Source organism: Dioscorea cayenensis, chromosome 11 (genome assembly GCF_009730915.1).
Source record: "Dioscorea cayenensis subsp. rotundata cultivar TDr96_F1 chromosome 11, TDr96_F1_v2_PseudoChromosome.rev07_lg8_w22 25.fasta, whole genome shotgun sequence".
NCBI lineage: Eukaryota > Viridiplantae > Streptophyta > Magnoliopsida > Dioscoreales > Dioscoreaceae > Dioscorea > Dioscorea cayenensis.
The window spans coordinates 473769-490913 of record NC_052481.1 but is presented as its reverse complement, the minus strand read 5'-3'; the positions used below and the strand labels follow the sequence as shown (position 1 = coordinate 490913).

General features: G+C 34.5%; 1 protein-coding gene across 1 annotated transcript; it reads left to right on the top strand.

Annotated features, from left to right (window-relative positions):
- Positions 1-3773: 3773 nt before the first annotated feature.
- Positions 3774-16652, top strand: LOC120272278 (K(+) efflux antiporter 5-like). The gene is made up of 20 exons (XM_039279051.1): positions 3774-4155; positions 4505-4548; positions 5629-5696; positions 5780-5864; positions 5999-6060; positions 6155-6230; positions 6382-6456; positions 7324-7395; positions 7540-7623; positions 7742-7810; positions 7885-7962; positions 11112-11200; positions 11498-11594; positions 13398-13451; positions 14463-14558; positions 15026-15214; positions 15299-15376; positions 15768-15812; positions 15906-16001; positions 16309-16652. Exons 1-20 carry the CDS (start codon positions 3930-3932, stop codon positions 16339-16341), a joined length of 1716 nt encoding a protein of 571 aa, XP_039134985.1. The 5' UTR covers positions 3774-3929; the 3' UTR covers positions 16342-16652.
- The last annotated feature ends 493 nt before the right edge of the window (positions 16653-17145 follow it).

Sequence of the window (17145 nt, the reverse complement as noted above, 5' to 3'; positions counted from 1 at the left end):
ACAGATTACCATCAATATTACCACCACCAATAATCCAAACATGGTAATGTGAAAAGATTACCACGTAACAGGCGGTAATGTTTGCACATTACCGCCAACCAAACGGCCCCTGAGAGTTAAACACAGAAAGTAATATTTGTACATTGACGAAAGTTTCATAAACGGTAAGAACAATTCTCAAGTGATAAATATCAACTCCGTCTTAAAGGATGTTTCATTGACGAAAGTTTTCACTTATGCAATCACACAATAAGTGAAAACTTTCTTTTTTTACCTAAGTCGAAATGCCCGCTTAATTTCTTGCCCGTCATCCACCGCTGGAGAATCCTCTGCATTCAGGCAATTATGCGGGAATTTCGACTTGGGCAAGAAAAGATAGTTTAACTGTGATTACGACTGATTGATTCTCAAGATGAGGAGAATCATGAGACATCCTTTAAGATAGAGTTGATCTTTGAATTTTCGTCTGACTCCAGCTAATATCATACACAAGAAGCAGATGAGGAGTAGGAGGAGGAGGAGGAGGACGACGAGGAGTGGTTGTCCATGGGAAGGGTTCTTCCTTGCCATTTATGGTGTGAAGTCCACAAGCAGGTTGACGCTTCATATCAGAGAAAAAAGTGAAACGCACAGTGGACCGAGATTGACTGATCAACGAACGGGTGTTCGGATATTTATGTTACCGTGCACAAGAATTAATGCCGTCATTAATTCTTATGCACGGGATACCATAACCTTGCCACCTGCCACCTGCCACCTGCCACCTGCCACCTGCCACCTGCCAACACTTCAGTTCAAACGAAAAAGATCAATATTTTACGCAGAGACTTTGAGAATTTACACGTTAAGATGAATAGTTAAACAAGTAAAGATAAATTTAAATGGAGACGACAATTATTAAACAAATTTGTAATGTATTTAAACAGATAATAGCAAAGAGTTAAACAGTATTTAAAATATACAACTAGATAACCACAAACGAGAAGAACTACCATAAACGAGAAGGACTTTACAACGAAATGAACTCGTTTTCAGTAGGATTCGACAATGGCACATCGTCTGTCTCGACAACAAGATCGACTACAGCTCATTTGAAGATGAAGTGCACTTGACCAATCCGATGGAAATCAACTTCATTTTCTGTTGGAAAAACCGATTTATATATTTCAGGTATGATAAACTGCACCCAGACTCGTTTCTAGAAACAGATTTACATCTATCATTACCACAAAACCCTCCATAATAAACACCCGCAGAATGGTCAAACTGATAGCAACGAAGAGATTCTCACCGTATTACGAAACCGGCAGAATTGAAGTCGAACAAACCAAATGAGGAGAAATGAGGAGAAGAACAAGATGTAATGCAACTTCTAGGCATTATCTATCAGAAACCAAGCAGAAAGCCCTTGAAAATAATGGACATGATGTGATTTGGCGCTTTTTTTCCCACCATTTTCAAGGGCAAAAATGAGATTTCACAACATGGACCCATTTGAAGTGAACGGTAGGGGGTAAAAGGGAAGTTAAACACTAATGGAAGGGCTGTCCGGGGTGGGTAAAAGTAGGAGGGGGGTTTTTGGGAAGTTTTGAAAATTACGAGGGGTGAACAATAATTTTCCCTTATTATATATATAATACTTGATATATACAATGATATTTTAATTCTTTAATTTTCAAAACAATGAAAAAACCAAATTTTGAGTCACTAATTTCATGCCAAATGTATTTTATGTTTTTTATTTCCATTTGTTTTTAGAACCTTTCCAAAAAGACATGTATTATAATGACAAAAAATAAAAATAGAAAACATTTTGCTGAGTTAGGATGTTCCGGAAACAACCACAATAAATTAATTAGGTTGGTAGTCATCTTCTTTTTTCCCCCAGCTTATGTTCCTTAAACTTTCATCAAAGTTAGGTGATGTAGAAAACGGAACCTCATTTGTAACTATTAAAGGTTGCTTTACCATGAAGCTTGCATTATGAGGGTCTAGAGACTTGCATCATATCATACACCACACAAGCACATTATCATTCCTCACATTATACTGTATGTCACTCAGCTGCTGCCTTGGAATAATTATGCTCTCCATTTACTGTATATGTATGTAAGATCTGAATAAGCCAGTTAATATGAATATATGGTCCTCTCCATGTCTCTATCCTCATTGCTTAGTAAAAGTTTTTTATTCTTTAGAACCCTATTCAAGCTATCAACCCAAGGTTTCATGATATTTATATCTGGAAAACTTGGAAATAAAATACCATTAGATCTGAACGCTGGTGACCTAGAAGGAACATATATATATATATATATATATATATATATATATATATATATATATATATATATATATATATATATATATATATATATATATATATATATTTATATATGGACTTCCCAGAACATCGAATTTTTTATAATGGTAAAACTCTGTTCTGCTGTCTTAGAGGTAAGGTGAAATACTATTCTGTTGTCTTTGCAACTTACACATGACTTGCAGCAGAGCGTGATTGTAAAACCACGGCATCTTCAACTGCTTTATTCCATGGAAGAGAAATTCAACAAATGTTATTTCACATATTGAAATATAGTTCATTGTCAAAGTATAATAAGTCAAACAACCACCCCTTACCCTAGTAGATTGTCACAACTCACATGATAGTGGGTGGACATGCATAAGACCAAAACTTTACATTTACGGTATTGTAATTGTTTAAATGGATCACAAACAGATCTTATGAGAGAGTCATATCTCTCCTCTTTAAAAAATTACATGATATGAGAGATTTATTAGTTCAGTATATATAACTCCTGCAAGTCTTCTAGATGTACATGTAACCGACTTTCATAATTACTTTAGGCACCTAACCAAGTTAATCAATTCATACATATTTATCTCTTAGCAATACTTTAAGTGGAGTCGTTTGTTTGATTGTTGTCAAATAAATAAGTAAATCAATCATAACATATCAAATGACTTGGATGCCTAAAGGATTTGAATTCACATGAGGTATTGTATGACATTCCAATACATTAGATCATAGTTAAATTTGTTTTGCATTTTAAATAAATCAGATAATTTTTTTTTCTAAAAATATATTAAAATTGTGTTGCCAAATAATCTACCAAACAACAAAATTGGTTGAGAGAATTAATAAATATAAACCACCATTGTGTGAAGTTTAAAAGTTTAACTTTTACTGAATGTGTGTTATAGTTTGTCCACACTGTAAAAATAAATAAATAAATAGTAAATGCATTTGAATTTTGTATTTAACTAAAACAAAAATTATTATTATTATTATTATTATTATTATTATTATTATTATGCTAACATAATTTTTATAGATGATGTTAATATAAATATATATATTATTGCTCAAATATTTGAAAATAGTAATATAATTTAAATTTTAAAAAATTATGTTTGGGAGGAAAATTTTGAATGAGAGCTTGAAACGTGACTAGGATATCTTCTACTCATATATTACTTATATATATATATATAGAAATAGATTATTATTGAAAACTTACGGGTTGAATGGTTGATTATTAAGCCGATGCAATGTACACTATCATATATATATATATATATATATATATATATATATATCCGAATCATTTTCAAAATTTGAAAAATTCCAAATTTATAATCTGTAATTGTAAATGATTAGAACACGTGTCATGAAAAACAATAAATGGGACCCAATATTATCGACCTCAGACTCAAGGGTGGTGTTGTTCGGCACAGCAGTGGACCCCACGCGTTGGAGCGTCCGACCCTAACGGATTACCTACCGAGCTGAGCCTCCTCAAACTCGACGAAACCCTCGGCCTTTCCCAAATTCCCTCTTTTCTTTCTATCAATCTCGATCTCGATTTCGATCTGTTTAGGGTGTTTGGAGTTCTCGATTGGCGGTGATGGCGATCGATGCGCGAGCTGGGCTATTGATGGGCCTTTCGATTGTATGCGCTGTCATGCACCCTTGGGAATCCGTTGATGCTAGACCCGACAAGGCGACGAGGGAGAAGTTCTACGGTGCTCTAGTAATGGGATCAGCTCCTCAGAAAGCCGGGGATGGAACCATTGCTGATATGTTTGATAAAGTGCTCGAGAAGGAGTTTTCTGAGAACGAGGCGCCGGAAGGTAAGGGTTTGATTTTCTGGTTTAGGATGTTGTGTTTGAGGTGTTTGGCGTTTGAGGTGTTTGGTGTTTGGTGTTTGGTTGGAAAGAAAAAGACTACCTGGGGTTGTGTTACCTTTACTTCAAGTGTTTCTTGGAGCGTTTAAGATCAAACTTGAGCTGTTTGCTCATTGTTGCCTTATCAATCTTTAAACATTGTGCTATGTTGAACTTTGACCTAATATTGTTATGCTTTATCACTTGCCAAATCTTGATGATCCAATTTGGAATTTATACTTTGCTCTTGTTCAGCCATTAATAGGTGATGTTTTCCATTGGTTTTATACAAATGACAATTTTTTCCAATTTCCAGGGCCTGACACAAGTAGCTTCAACAACAGCGTAGCTGACCATCAAGTAGGTGTGACTTTTCACTTCATCCTTCCCTTGTATATTATATGCTATGTTCTGCATTGGTATTTTCTTTGTGAACAGTTGTTTCTGGTTCCATAGTCTGTGAAATACCACAAAATAGAAACTAGATATCCCACACTTAGTCTCATAAACTCTTAACATTTATATTGAGGAGGAAGTGTTGGAACATAAGCATTTACCATCTTCACCACAAACCATAACTACTGCACATTTCTTATGTGAAAAAGTTGAGAAGCCTTTTTTTATGAAGAAAAAAAGAGAAAAGGGTTTAAATTACATTAGAAAGATTGTTCCTTTTCTACTTTGCCATGAGGACAGCAAAACTTGGTATATCTATTGGGTTGATTTTTTGGTAAAGAAACCACCTCTTTGCATATATTTGATTTACCCAATTCCTGAACTGTCGGGAGGCTTGTGCACTGGATTGCTTTTTTTTCTTTCTATTTGGATGATGTGGTTTTGTTTTGAGAACAGTAAAATGCAGATTAATTGTCTTTATTGCACAACTCATATGAATGATGTTTAAGCAATTTAGAGAAGAAATAAACATTTGTTTTATTGTCAAGAATAAATTATTTTGGACTATAATAGCTGAAGAGTCTTAACAGGCTCTCTACCCTTTAATATGTTTGTGTGTCTGTTAAGTTGGTTTGATATGTTGGATCACTAAGATGCAGGCAAGACTGCCATGCCTAGAGGCATTGAACAGGTGCAACCATCAAGTTTCACTTTACATGTTGCAGTTCTTCAAAACTTGTTTTCAACATGTAAAAAATATATTTTCTAATTATTTTATAGGTAATAAAATTTTATGCAAGAGACTCCCATACTTCTCTGTTTCTGATCAGTTAAATTAATTTTTTCTCTTGATTTGACATAATTTGCTCTAAGGCAACAGACTTGAATGCATATGTTGCATGTATCAACTAGTTACAAGACTAACGTAAGATGTTCTTAATAGTGATTTGCTACAGTTTTGCTAATGAATTGGATTGTGTTTCCAATTTCCTGCTTCTGAAAAGGATGCTATGAATTCAAATTGATGTTCAAAATGCTTTGTAGGCTGTTTTGGAGACTGTGGCTATAATTTCTCATGACAAATCAAAGAAGAATGATTCTACAGAAACAAAGTATGAAACATCCAAGTTGGATGCTGCGATTGATGCTTGTAAGGATCTTTATTTTTGGTCCACTGACTTTGAATATCTTGCAGCTCAACTAGATCATTCCAAATTAAAGATGTTTTCAGTCTGGAAAATGAGGGTGCTGATGACATGACAACCTTGATTGACAGAAAGGTTAGATGAGTAGTTCTTGTTAATTTGGGCTAGAATTTCCATTTGATTGATGTTGCTACTTGCAAGATTTCTCTTTCAAGTGACCAGTTCCATTTTGACATTTTCATGCTTCACACTGGCCTCTCAATTTGCAGGACAACGTGTTTGTCATGTCAAATCGCAAATCAAAGTATCCTATGCTACAAGTGGATTTAAGGTTGATTTTCTATCAATAGATGCATCTGGTATTTGTTGTTAGAAGAACTATATCTTGTAATTTAAGCTTTGTTTATTGGAATTCACCATTGCAGATTAATTTCAGATTTAGTTGTTGTGATAGTCTCAGCGACAATTGGTGGTATTACCTTTTCATGCTTGGGGCAGCCAGTTAGTTCTCTCTCTCTCTCTCCCTTTCTCTCTCTCTCTCACACACACACACACACACACACTTTTCATGCCTTAAATTTTGAAACAATATCGATTATTGCTCAATTTTGAGCAGTTCTGATATTAAAAACAATTGAGTTTTATATGCAAGGTCATTGTTGGCTATCTTCTTGCGGGTTCTCTAATTGGTCCTGGAGGTCTGAACTTCATCAATGAAATGGTGCAGGTATTTAGCAATCACTCTAATCCTGAGTGCCTTTTCATTTTTTCTAATATTTCTTTTGTGCCTATACTTACATTACATTGGTCCACATGTAATAATGCCCTTCCTCTCCCCATGTGCAATACCATGGTCAGTTTTTTATGCTTGTGTGGTTTGCATTTCTCAAAAAAGTAATTTGGATGGTGTTTTGATCCTTTAGTCGAGGTAAAATGCTCTATTAAAATATATGACCTTTGTTAGTTTGGAGATAAACTGTACGTGACAATCCACTTTGGCAGTCTATAGTTTTATAGTGCAGAACTTTCTGAAATTCATGTGGTTTTGCTTTAAGATCACATATTTATAACACCTCTATCGGCGGATTATATTTGCACAAGTGGATTGCTGCTTATTTTGTTTGACGATGATTCTTGGAGCTGTTCAGTAATTTAAATATCACAATTTAGAGCCGAGAAACCTTTTATTTGTAGTTGAAGATAACATTACATACCTTTAACCATATTTCTTAGGGCATATGGACCATGTTGTTCTTATTTTATTGTAATTGTTTTCTCATATTTTGTATTTTTTTATCCTTTGGAATTTTATCACTTCTTAAGGACCAAAATGAAGCTGTGTGTAAGTATGTAAACAGCTAGAAGTACTGAAATAAAGATTTTGTCCAAGGGATAAGCACTTAATCTATTGACCTTAACAGGGCAGTAGGGACCTTTATTGCTGTCTAGCAGCACACAGTTTTTTAAGTCTGATTTTTGTTTTTAATGCTTAGCGTTTAGGGTTTAGTAGACTTGGGCTAACTGGTGATGCTTTTGCCTCAACCATGTTTATTAATTATTATATTCTTGGTAAATTTGTTCTGCTTGCTTATAGGTGGAGACATTTGCTCAGTTTGGTGTTGTGTTTCTTCTATTCGCATTGGGACTCGAGTTTTCTTTGACAAAGGTATCTCGTAAAAAGAAACAATTTTTAACTTAATTGTCGAGTGCTAAACAAATGGTATTGATTCAATCCTTTGCATATTATTTATTTATTTATTTTTGATAATTTCTTTTTTTTGAATGATGTTCCAACTTGAGGCTTTGACAGTTAAAAGTTGTTGGACCTGTTGCTGTTCTTGGAGGGCTACTTCAGATCATTATTTTCATGTTACTCAGTGGTCTAACTGCAATGGTATGCCGTAAGGACCTGGCTTTTTTGGTACTAATTTAGTTAGTTGTGCTTATCTCTCTTGCCATTGTATTTGTGTGATAAGTATTAGTAGATCTAAAATGCGTGGGCCTTGACACAGCTATGTGGTGCAAATTTATCTGAAGGCATATTTGTCGGCTCTTTCCTATCGATGTCATCAACTGCAGTGGTAATGGTTATGTACATATCGCAAATTTTGACATTGTTTTCCTGCTTTACAGTTATTTAATTTTCTTGTTTAAGGTCTCAAAATTTTTAGTGGAAAAAAGCAGCACAAACGCTCTTCATGGTCAAGTTACTGTTGGAACTCTTATTCTTCAGGTTGAGCTTCCACCGACTCCTAAACAAATTACTATGCATTTGATTCTACTCTTGCTATAATGATTTATTTATTTTTAATTTTATCCTGACTTATCTAGGTGAGTGTTTCTGATGGAATACATGAATTTTATTAATTGCAATCATTTACCAAGACTAGGAAACTGGAATGTAGTGGTATGATCTGGTCTAAATATCAGTTTAGTCGCCCTGCATTTATTGGTTGAAGATACAGAATCTCGGGAAAGTAAAGTGACCTAGTCATGTGTGCTAGTGCGGACCATTAGAAAAGTGACCTAGTCATAACATATGCACTCACCTCACCTGTACCATAGAGAAAAATGCCAACACCCAAGTTGAATCTATTCCATTTAAAATTTCTAGATACCAAAAATCACAATTCTGGCAGCATTTTACCTATGTACATGTGTTTTTGGCCACAATTGAGTAACTCTGATGACACAACAGAGAAACTATATTATATAGAATGTTGTTGTATTTGGCAACAACAGTAGAACAGAATGAAGAAGACTACACAGAATAGACTTGACAGGTTAAAAAAATTTTATTGTTCTCTTATAAAACATGGACATAGCAAAATATAAAATGCCAAATGTCAATAATGCCTTTACAATTTTATACATTTCTCTATTTGTATGTTTGAAAAATATGACATGGAATTAGTTTATTCTGAATTTCTGTTGTAGATATATAATAAATTTTTTATTGAATATTATATTTATATTTTTAACATTATAAATTATTTGAAAGTGCTTCACCATGGTAAAATTCTAATAACCAATATATATTTGTCACTATAAAATTCGTATGCATCCCTCAAGAAAGCCAAAGCACATTCATAGCATAGCATAGTAGAACAAAATGTATAGTATGGTATGGTATTGTATAGTGGAGTATGCATATAATAAAAACTTCTATTGCACGTATAGTATTCTGTAAGGGGATTACAATAAATGCACGCATAGTATAGTATAGTATAGTATAGTATGGCCGATTGGTCGCCGGAGACCAACATGGGCTGGTGATCAGTGATGGCCGGTCGCAGGAGGCTGGACGAATGGTGGCCAGACTGTTGGTGGACTGATGGCCGGTCGCCGGAGGCTGGCCGAATGATGGTCGGACTGCCACACACTTGCAATAAAAGGATATTCCACTCTAGTATAGTATAGTATAGAAATTGTGGCATCTCTAGCCTAGCCTAGCCTAGCCTAGTAGAACAGTATGGTATGGTATGGTATGGTATGCATATAATAAAAACTTCTATTGCATGTATAGTATTATGTAAGGGGATTACAATAAATGCACGTATAGTATGGTATGGTATGGTATGGTATGGCCGATCGGTCTCCGGAGTATAGTATGGTCGATCAGTCGCCGGCCGATCAGTCTCCAGAGTATAGTATGGCCGATCGGTCGCCGGAGACCACATGGGCTGCTAATCAGTGGTGGCCGGTCGCAAGAGGCTAGACGAACGGTGACCAGACCGCCTGTGGACTGATGGCCAGTCGCCGGAGGCCGGTCGCCGGATGATGGTAGGACCGCCACACACTTGCAATAAAAAGATATTCCACTCTAGTATAGTATAGTATAGTATAGAAATTGTGGCATTTTTTATTCTTATAGGATGAGTGTTTTGTTTAACAAAATAAAAAAATTGTAACTAGCCGATCGGTCGCCGGAGACCAACATGGGCTGGTGATTAGTGGCGGCTGAATGAACAGTGGCCAAACTGCCGGTGGACTGATGGCCGGTCACCGGAGGCCGGCCGGATGATGGTTGGACCGCCACACACTTGCAATAAAAAATATTCCACTCTGAGAGGAATATCTTTTTATGCCTTAAAACACATATTATGCCATAATTTTATATTCCAAATTAAGTGCCTAAACAACCAATATGGCATAATTCTCTAAATTATGGCACATTGTACAGATTATACCATAATTTTTCACTATCTAAATAGGCCTAATATAACTTGGTAGTATGGGAAATTTTTTAGTGGAATCTTTTTTGAGAACTACTATTGAAAGAAGGCGAATCGGCCGGAGGGGTTTATTGCACAAAAAAACCGAGACGCTGGCTCCCGCAGAGGGAAGCCCAACAAATGTCAGATGCAAAGCCCAAAGACCAAAGGGAGTGAATGGAGCTGCGCAAAGTGAGAGCTAGAGCTTTAGGAAGGTTAACATCACAAAGCCGGTAGGAACGAGATGTGCTGTATCAAAGAGATGTGTGGCTGAGGGGAGGAGAGACATAACGCATGCATTGAAATTCTTGATGTCGGAGGTTCGAGAATCTATGATAGGAAGGACATTTAATTTAAGGCTAAGGAAGAATTCTAGGAAGTCCATTACTGATATTGAGAAGTGGTGGTCTCATCTTGTCTTGCTTGCTTGCTTGCTTGCTGGCTGGGGGAGAGGAAGCTTCCGAACCCAGTTAAAAAAAAAGGCTTGCGAGAAGATTAGCACTACGCTGGCCATATGGTCGGTCATTAAGCCAGGCACGAAAATAAAGAGTACCGCAAGTCGGGTGCAACACGATAGGAAGTGTTGTCCTCCGCTTCTGGACTAGACAATCATGTCTTTCCTCTTTGCCTCAAAGCAAGGGATGCTTATGTTGAAAGTCGACTTTTCCATTTTCCTTCTTGTTCATCAATCTCCAATCAAGGCAAAGTGGGCACTACGACTCTACGGTGTGTGCCTGTGCAGTGCAGATTGATCTTGAAACCACATTATTGATCTTGACATTATTGATCTTGATTCTTGACAAATACTAGTATAAATTGAGACCACATTATTGATCTTGATTCTTGACCTATTTGTATAAATATATGTGGATATTGAAGTTTATGTGCATATTGGACACATCCATAAATACCTTCTGACGTCATAATGCTAACGGTTGCTTAATTTGATTGACACACACATCCCAACTTTCGAAATATTATTGACTTAAATGCTGAATTTTGCATGGATGCATAGCAATTCTGCCTATTAAACCACATCCTCTCTATAGCACAATTGATAGTATTAAAGTTGTTATTTTCTTTAAAATTAGATTTAAGAGTGTGTGGACATACGTAAAGCTTGATTTTTCATGCATAAGCACGTCATCCTTCTTATTTTTCATTTCAGGATTGTGCAGTGGGCTTACTGTTTGCTCTACTGCCTATTTTAGGTGGTAGTAGTGGCCTTTTCCGGGGACTAATGTCAATGACAAAACTGTAAGTGCCTATCTTTCAAGTATGTTTAACTTCTGCAATGATATAGTGTGCTTTTCTAATTCTTCTGTGATATGTTTAGGTAATGCCAAATGGCTAGATTTTCATATTTGATCTTCCTCAAATGCTTAAGATATATATTTAATTTTTAACTCTCTAATTAATTTAATATCCAGTAATAATTTAAATAACAAATGCATGTATATGAAACTTTTAAGTTTGCTTTTCTATAGTGAGCTTCTTTCTAAGTTTGAAGAGTTTTGAGACTTGGATATTTATAATGAGATCTGACATCTTCAGGCTGCTAGTTTTGTCCATCTTCATGTTTGTTGCATCTACGTTGTCTTGGTCTTTTGTTCCACGCTTCCTGAAGCTCATGATACGGTTGTCATCTCAAGTGAGTTACTATTTCTCAGCTACTGTTATTTGTTATCTGCTGTAATATGTGTTTTATTAATTAATTGGTTTATATTCTGTTATTCAACTTCTCTCTACAATTACATGATGCAAGGCCCCATTAACACATAGGAATTAACTTACAGAGGACTCTTTATATCACCATGGGACCCTACCCTTTTACAAGTTTAATATAAGATGAGGTCAGATCATGTCTCAGACTTAAATAATCAACAATCGCATGTATCCATTGTTGTTTAAAATTGATTAGCACAAATTAAAGATTCTAGCTCTAAGGTAGTAATTGGCAACAAAGACTGAATAGGTTGGCTAGGACTTGACAAAGAAATAAATTGCTGTTCTTCTACATGTTTGGTAAAGCATGGGCAAAACAAAGCTATGAAATGCAAAATATGAAACGTAAAATAACAACCCTATTATGTTATAAATTTCTCTAAATTTTTTGATTTTTGAAAAGTATCGTGTGAATTTAGTTTATTCAACTTTAAACCATATGTGCTTGTTATCAAGAGATAGAATTATCTAATAAAGTAGATAAATTTGGTTAAAAGTTTTTGCTATTATTAAAAAATAAATTATAAAATTTTTGAAAGTGTTTTGGGATTTATGCATATAATATAGTTTTGCAAATATTTTGCTGAAAAAATTTATAGAATTATTTAACATTCCTCAAAAAAATTAAAATTATAATACGCATGCCTTCACAAAGGTATTTATATATGCATATAAATATTAATAATGGCTTTGCTCTGTATATACACGCTTACATCAGTTTTGAAGGAATATATAAACAATTACAAATTTAGCAATGGTATATATCAAAGGTGTGTATATGTAACACACTCTCTATGTATAATTGTATATGCAAATATTAATAAAAAAATGTTCTGTATGTATACTGTTGAAAATATAGTACCACATCGGTTGTGTGATAGAAGTGTAATGGGTTTATATATAAGTATAGGGGTTGAGCCACTAAGTCTTGAGACTTTTTGGTGTAAGGCCCCTAAGCCCATATAGAGCCCATATAGGGCCCACTAGTACCAAAATATAAAATCTAACATATACCTTTGCAAGAGTGTGTACAAAAATCACAGTTAAAGGGGGTATTATGCAATTAAAATTCCTACAAGGGGGGTGTATCTAACATAATTTAAGAAATTATACATGCAAAATAAAATTTTTTGAGGGGATGCATGATAAAGACTGTATTGTAATGAGAAAAAGAGTTAGGGGGAAAAAGGGTAAGACTAGGAAAATTGCTTGTCTGACACAGGACAACTTTATCCCACGGAATTTTTGGCTACTGAGATGGGACAAAATCAATTATTTTGTTTTGTCTCCGTCCAAGCAAAAAAGCAAAAACAGTTGTTTTGTTTTGCCCACTATTATCCCAAACACCAAATACCCCATTTATATGCATGGTTTATCTATTTTAAATACGCATCTTCACTCTCCACAAAACGAATTGAAGGGAGAGGTTCAAATTGTTTAATGAAAGGTCATCCATTCCTATGTTATATCTGAATTGTATTTATTTGTTTGTTGTAAATATTTACATAACTTTTGCCGACAATTTCTTAGGTATGAACGTCAAACTTCATTTGCACATTTGATTTAGTTGTAAGCATGACATTGAATTTCTAACTAAATTTTACTAGAACCATGTAGACTGGTCTTATTCCTTTACAACACAAGTATCTATACTTTATAAGGTCTTTTAGTTATCCTTTAATGTGTTATGTGTCTCATTTATTAACATTCTTGTTGGTTTGTGTTGCAGACAAATGAATTATATCAGTTGGCAGCTGTTGCTTTCTGCTTGTTATTAGCATGGGTAAGGAAGCACAAGCCTCTCTTGTATTCTCTATATCAAAAATTAGCATTCTTCCTTCAATATCATTTTATATTGTTGCGATTTTAATATCTTGCTGCAGGATACTTGAGTTTAAAACTGATGTTAGTTTAAATTAGTTAAACTTGAAGAATATTTGAATGTTATAACTGATATTGTATTCAACTTTAAAATCTTTTTAATATAGAAGTCCCATTACTTATATGTGCTGAAAAAGGGGGACTAGCGGAGTGAACATGTTGAGGAAATGGATGCACTTAAAGCAAAATTGGAAATGTTTGGTATCAAGGATTAAGAAATGCAGTCTAATCAGGAATAATTGAACTGTGAAGAGCACAAAGTGTTGTTGACTTTTTCCTCATAACTTCGAATTTTTTTATTGCACCCTAGGTGAAGACATGCTTTGGCTTGGTAGATATTATCATATAGCAGTGCTGCTCATTTATATTCGGAATTATTTCCTCTAATTTTTATGTTCCAGAGCAAACATGATAGCCCTGTGCAATGCTTATCAGCTGCTTGTGTCATGCTGTTAAGGTTTTGGATTTCCTTGTACCTTTTATGAAAATTTTGGTTTCCCTATTTCCAAGAATTGTCAGCTGTTGGTTTTTGATTATGCTCATCCGTTGTGTGTCCTCCTTAGTTTGTGTACAGGTCCACAATTCTATCAATGAGAGATCAGAGTTTTTGCGAATCTAGGTTCTTTTTGAGTTTCTCGTCTAATATTGTTTTGCTGAATATTAGTCTATTCATGCACTATTTTTAAGTTTTTCTGACATGAATAGCTAATTACTGCTGGTCCAACAAGTTTTTAACCTGCGTAGTGCATAAGAGGCTATTCTAAATGGTTTTCTTATCATAATCAAAGAAATGTTTGGCAATATGTGATAGCATAGCACAGATACATTGATCAGTCTGCTATCTATATTATTCTTGATAATTATATGATTACTTTATCTTGCTAATGTGGCTTTCTACCCTGTTTGCTTTCAGTGCAGTGATAAACTAGGCCTTAGTCTTGAGTTGGGAGCATTTGTTGCTGGAGTTATGATATCAACTACTGACTTTGCACAGCATACCTTGGAACAGGTAATTTCTATAATATCTGCAATTTGTATCAAACTGCTAATATAATTTGCCAGAAGTAGATGTCTTTTATCTCCAGGTGTGTCTGTTTTGTTGAACTAAATTTCTTATGCTTCTACTTGAGCCCATGTTGTTAGGACGGAGGACAAAGATTGTTTCATAATGTCTTATGTTGTTTACACAAAACCACTATATTGTTTTTCATAGATTCATTTCATTAAGAAACTTGAATTTGATCACAATATAATTCCATTGCTTAACTATAATAATCTACTAAAAACAGAATGATCAAAAGGTGGACTTTAACTTGTGGCAAAAGTTTAAGATAAAAAATTTGAATCTCATCGAGTATAAAATATTTGTGCTTATCTCTATGTTTAAATACTATTGAATTCCTTGTTAGTGTAAATCTTCATTTTAGCTGAATCTTGTCGTTAGGATTAATTTCTTTTTGTTGCTTTATGTTCTAGGTGGAAGCCATTCGGAACCTATTTGCAGCGCTATTCCTGGCAAGCATTGGAATGCTCATACATGTGCAGTTCTTGTGGAACCATGTTGATATATTGCTTGCCTCTGTGATTTTAGTAGTGGTTGTTAAGACTGTGGTTATCACAGTCGTGGTCAAAGCTTTTGGTTATGGAATCAGAACATCAATTCTTGTGAGTACTTGTTTAAAGTTTGTAATTGAGTTTGGTTATTTGCTTAGTATCTATTTGTTCCTCTCATGTTCTTGTCCTTTCTAGGTGGGTCTATCACTTGCTCAAATTGGAGAATTCGCTTTTGTTCTGTTGAGCCGTGCCTCAAACCTTCACCTTGTTGAGGTATGGTCTCTCAAAATAATGGGCAGTTGGTGCAATAGCCATTTTTTCCTTATTTAGCTATGACTACAAATGCAACTCAGCATCACCACGGTTGCTTGGCTATGCTATATCCATTTAGAGGAATGCTGATTCTGCAGCTGACACCCTGAGCATTTAGTAAAGGACTAATAATAGCTAAATGATGGTTTATCAATTACTCAAAATTATTTATGCAATGAAATAGTCCCTGAATATGTGCTTATGCTAGGAACCATTTATTTGTTTAGTACTATACATACATTCTGTTTGATTTTTCATATGCACCTATTGTATAAAGTTTCTATTAATGGCCATTACCTTTCTCTTCCTTTTTCATTCTCTGGTATTTCACTAAGATTCTTATATATTATAGGGGAAGATGTATCTTCTACTTTTGCGAACAACAGCTCTCAGCCTGGTACATGTTTAGTTGTTGAATTGCATGTAGGCAAGAATTATGTAGTTTTTATTTTCTATTTTCATTTTGACACATTATTTTCTCTTGATGTAGGTTACAACTCCTCTCATGTTCAAAATAATTCCTGTTGTGATGCACCTAGGCACTCTTATGCATTGGTTTCCAGCTGAAAGCAGCTCACAGAATGAGGTTTGCCAACTTGTGTTCAAGAACTTTGAAACAAGGAAATGTGAACTTGAAGTATGAAGACAGACATAGAGCTAAAATTTTTCTTTATTGTGTTTTCTAAATAATGCATCAATAGGAAATTGAATTGTCCTTTGAAGATAAATGCATATAACCTGGTTACAGCATTCATTTTTTTAAAAATATTTTTTTATAACTTTTTAAAAAAATTTAAATTTAATTTATTAATTATTATTATTATTTTTGGGCATCTTATCCAGCATCTTTAATCTGGATCTTTAATCTCTTTTTCTTTGTCATTTGGTTTCAGGAGAGAACTTCAGTTCATGAGCTACACAATTAGGGCATTATAATGGTGACTACTAGTGTTTATACATTTTGATCTGTTGAGCTTAAGAAGCGCTACATTGAATTGAGCTCGGAACATGCGGAATTCCAGCTTCATATGTATACATTGGATTCTTGATAGCAAAGAAGACGCAAAATCTCCAGGGCAGCCAGCATCTTGGAGATCTCTTAACCTATGTATATCTTCTTACTTTCCCAGTACACAGTATTTGTAAAAGCCACTCTGTCTTCCCTTTTGCGTAGTAAGCATTGATTGTCTTAGCTGTAGTAGTTGTTAAAGACGAGCCATTCAATGTCTTTTGTATATAGAGGTATCAGCATGAATTCTGCAATCGCTGACCGTGTTTTGCATTTAGTGCTAGTTCAGGACCATGCTTCTATGCTTCCATCACCAACGATCAAACTCCAGTAGGATTTCCAGGCTGCTTTAGTTAATCCAATGAAGCCTCCATGTTGGTCATTGTCACGGGAAGTACCCTTACAGTCATCTACTTCAATTTACTTTTCATAAGCATTGTTTTCTAAAATCTGCAAACAAATTTTATCAATAAAATAAAATAAAATCTATACAGATTAATTTTCAAAGGTCTGTTTGATGCTCCCTTTGTATTGAATTTTGGTGTTTTTTAAAAAAAAAATTAAATAATTGTCACTTTAGAGTTTTAAGATAAGATTTTTTTCAACATTATTTTTATTTTATTTAATAAATTATATAAATAAAAAAATAATATTTATAATTTTAAGAAAAAAAATATGGCTCCAATAGTGATTAATTTTTATGTTAAATTTTAAAAATTTT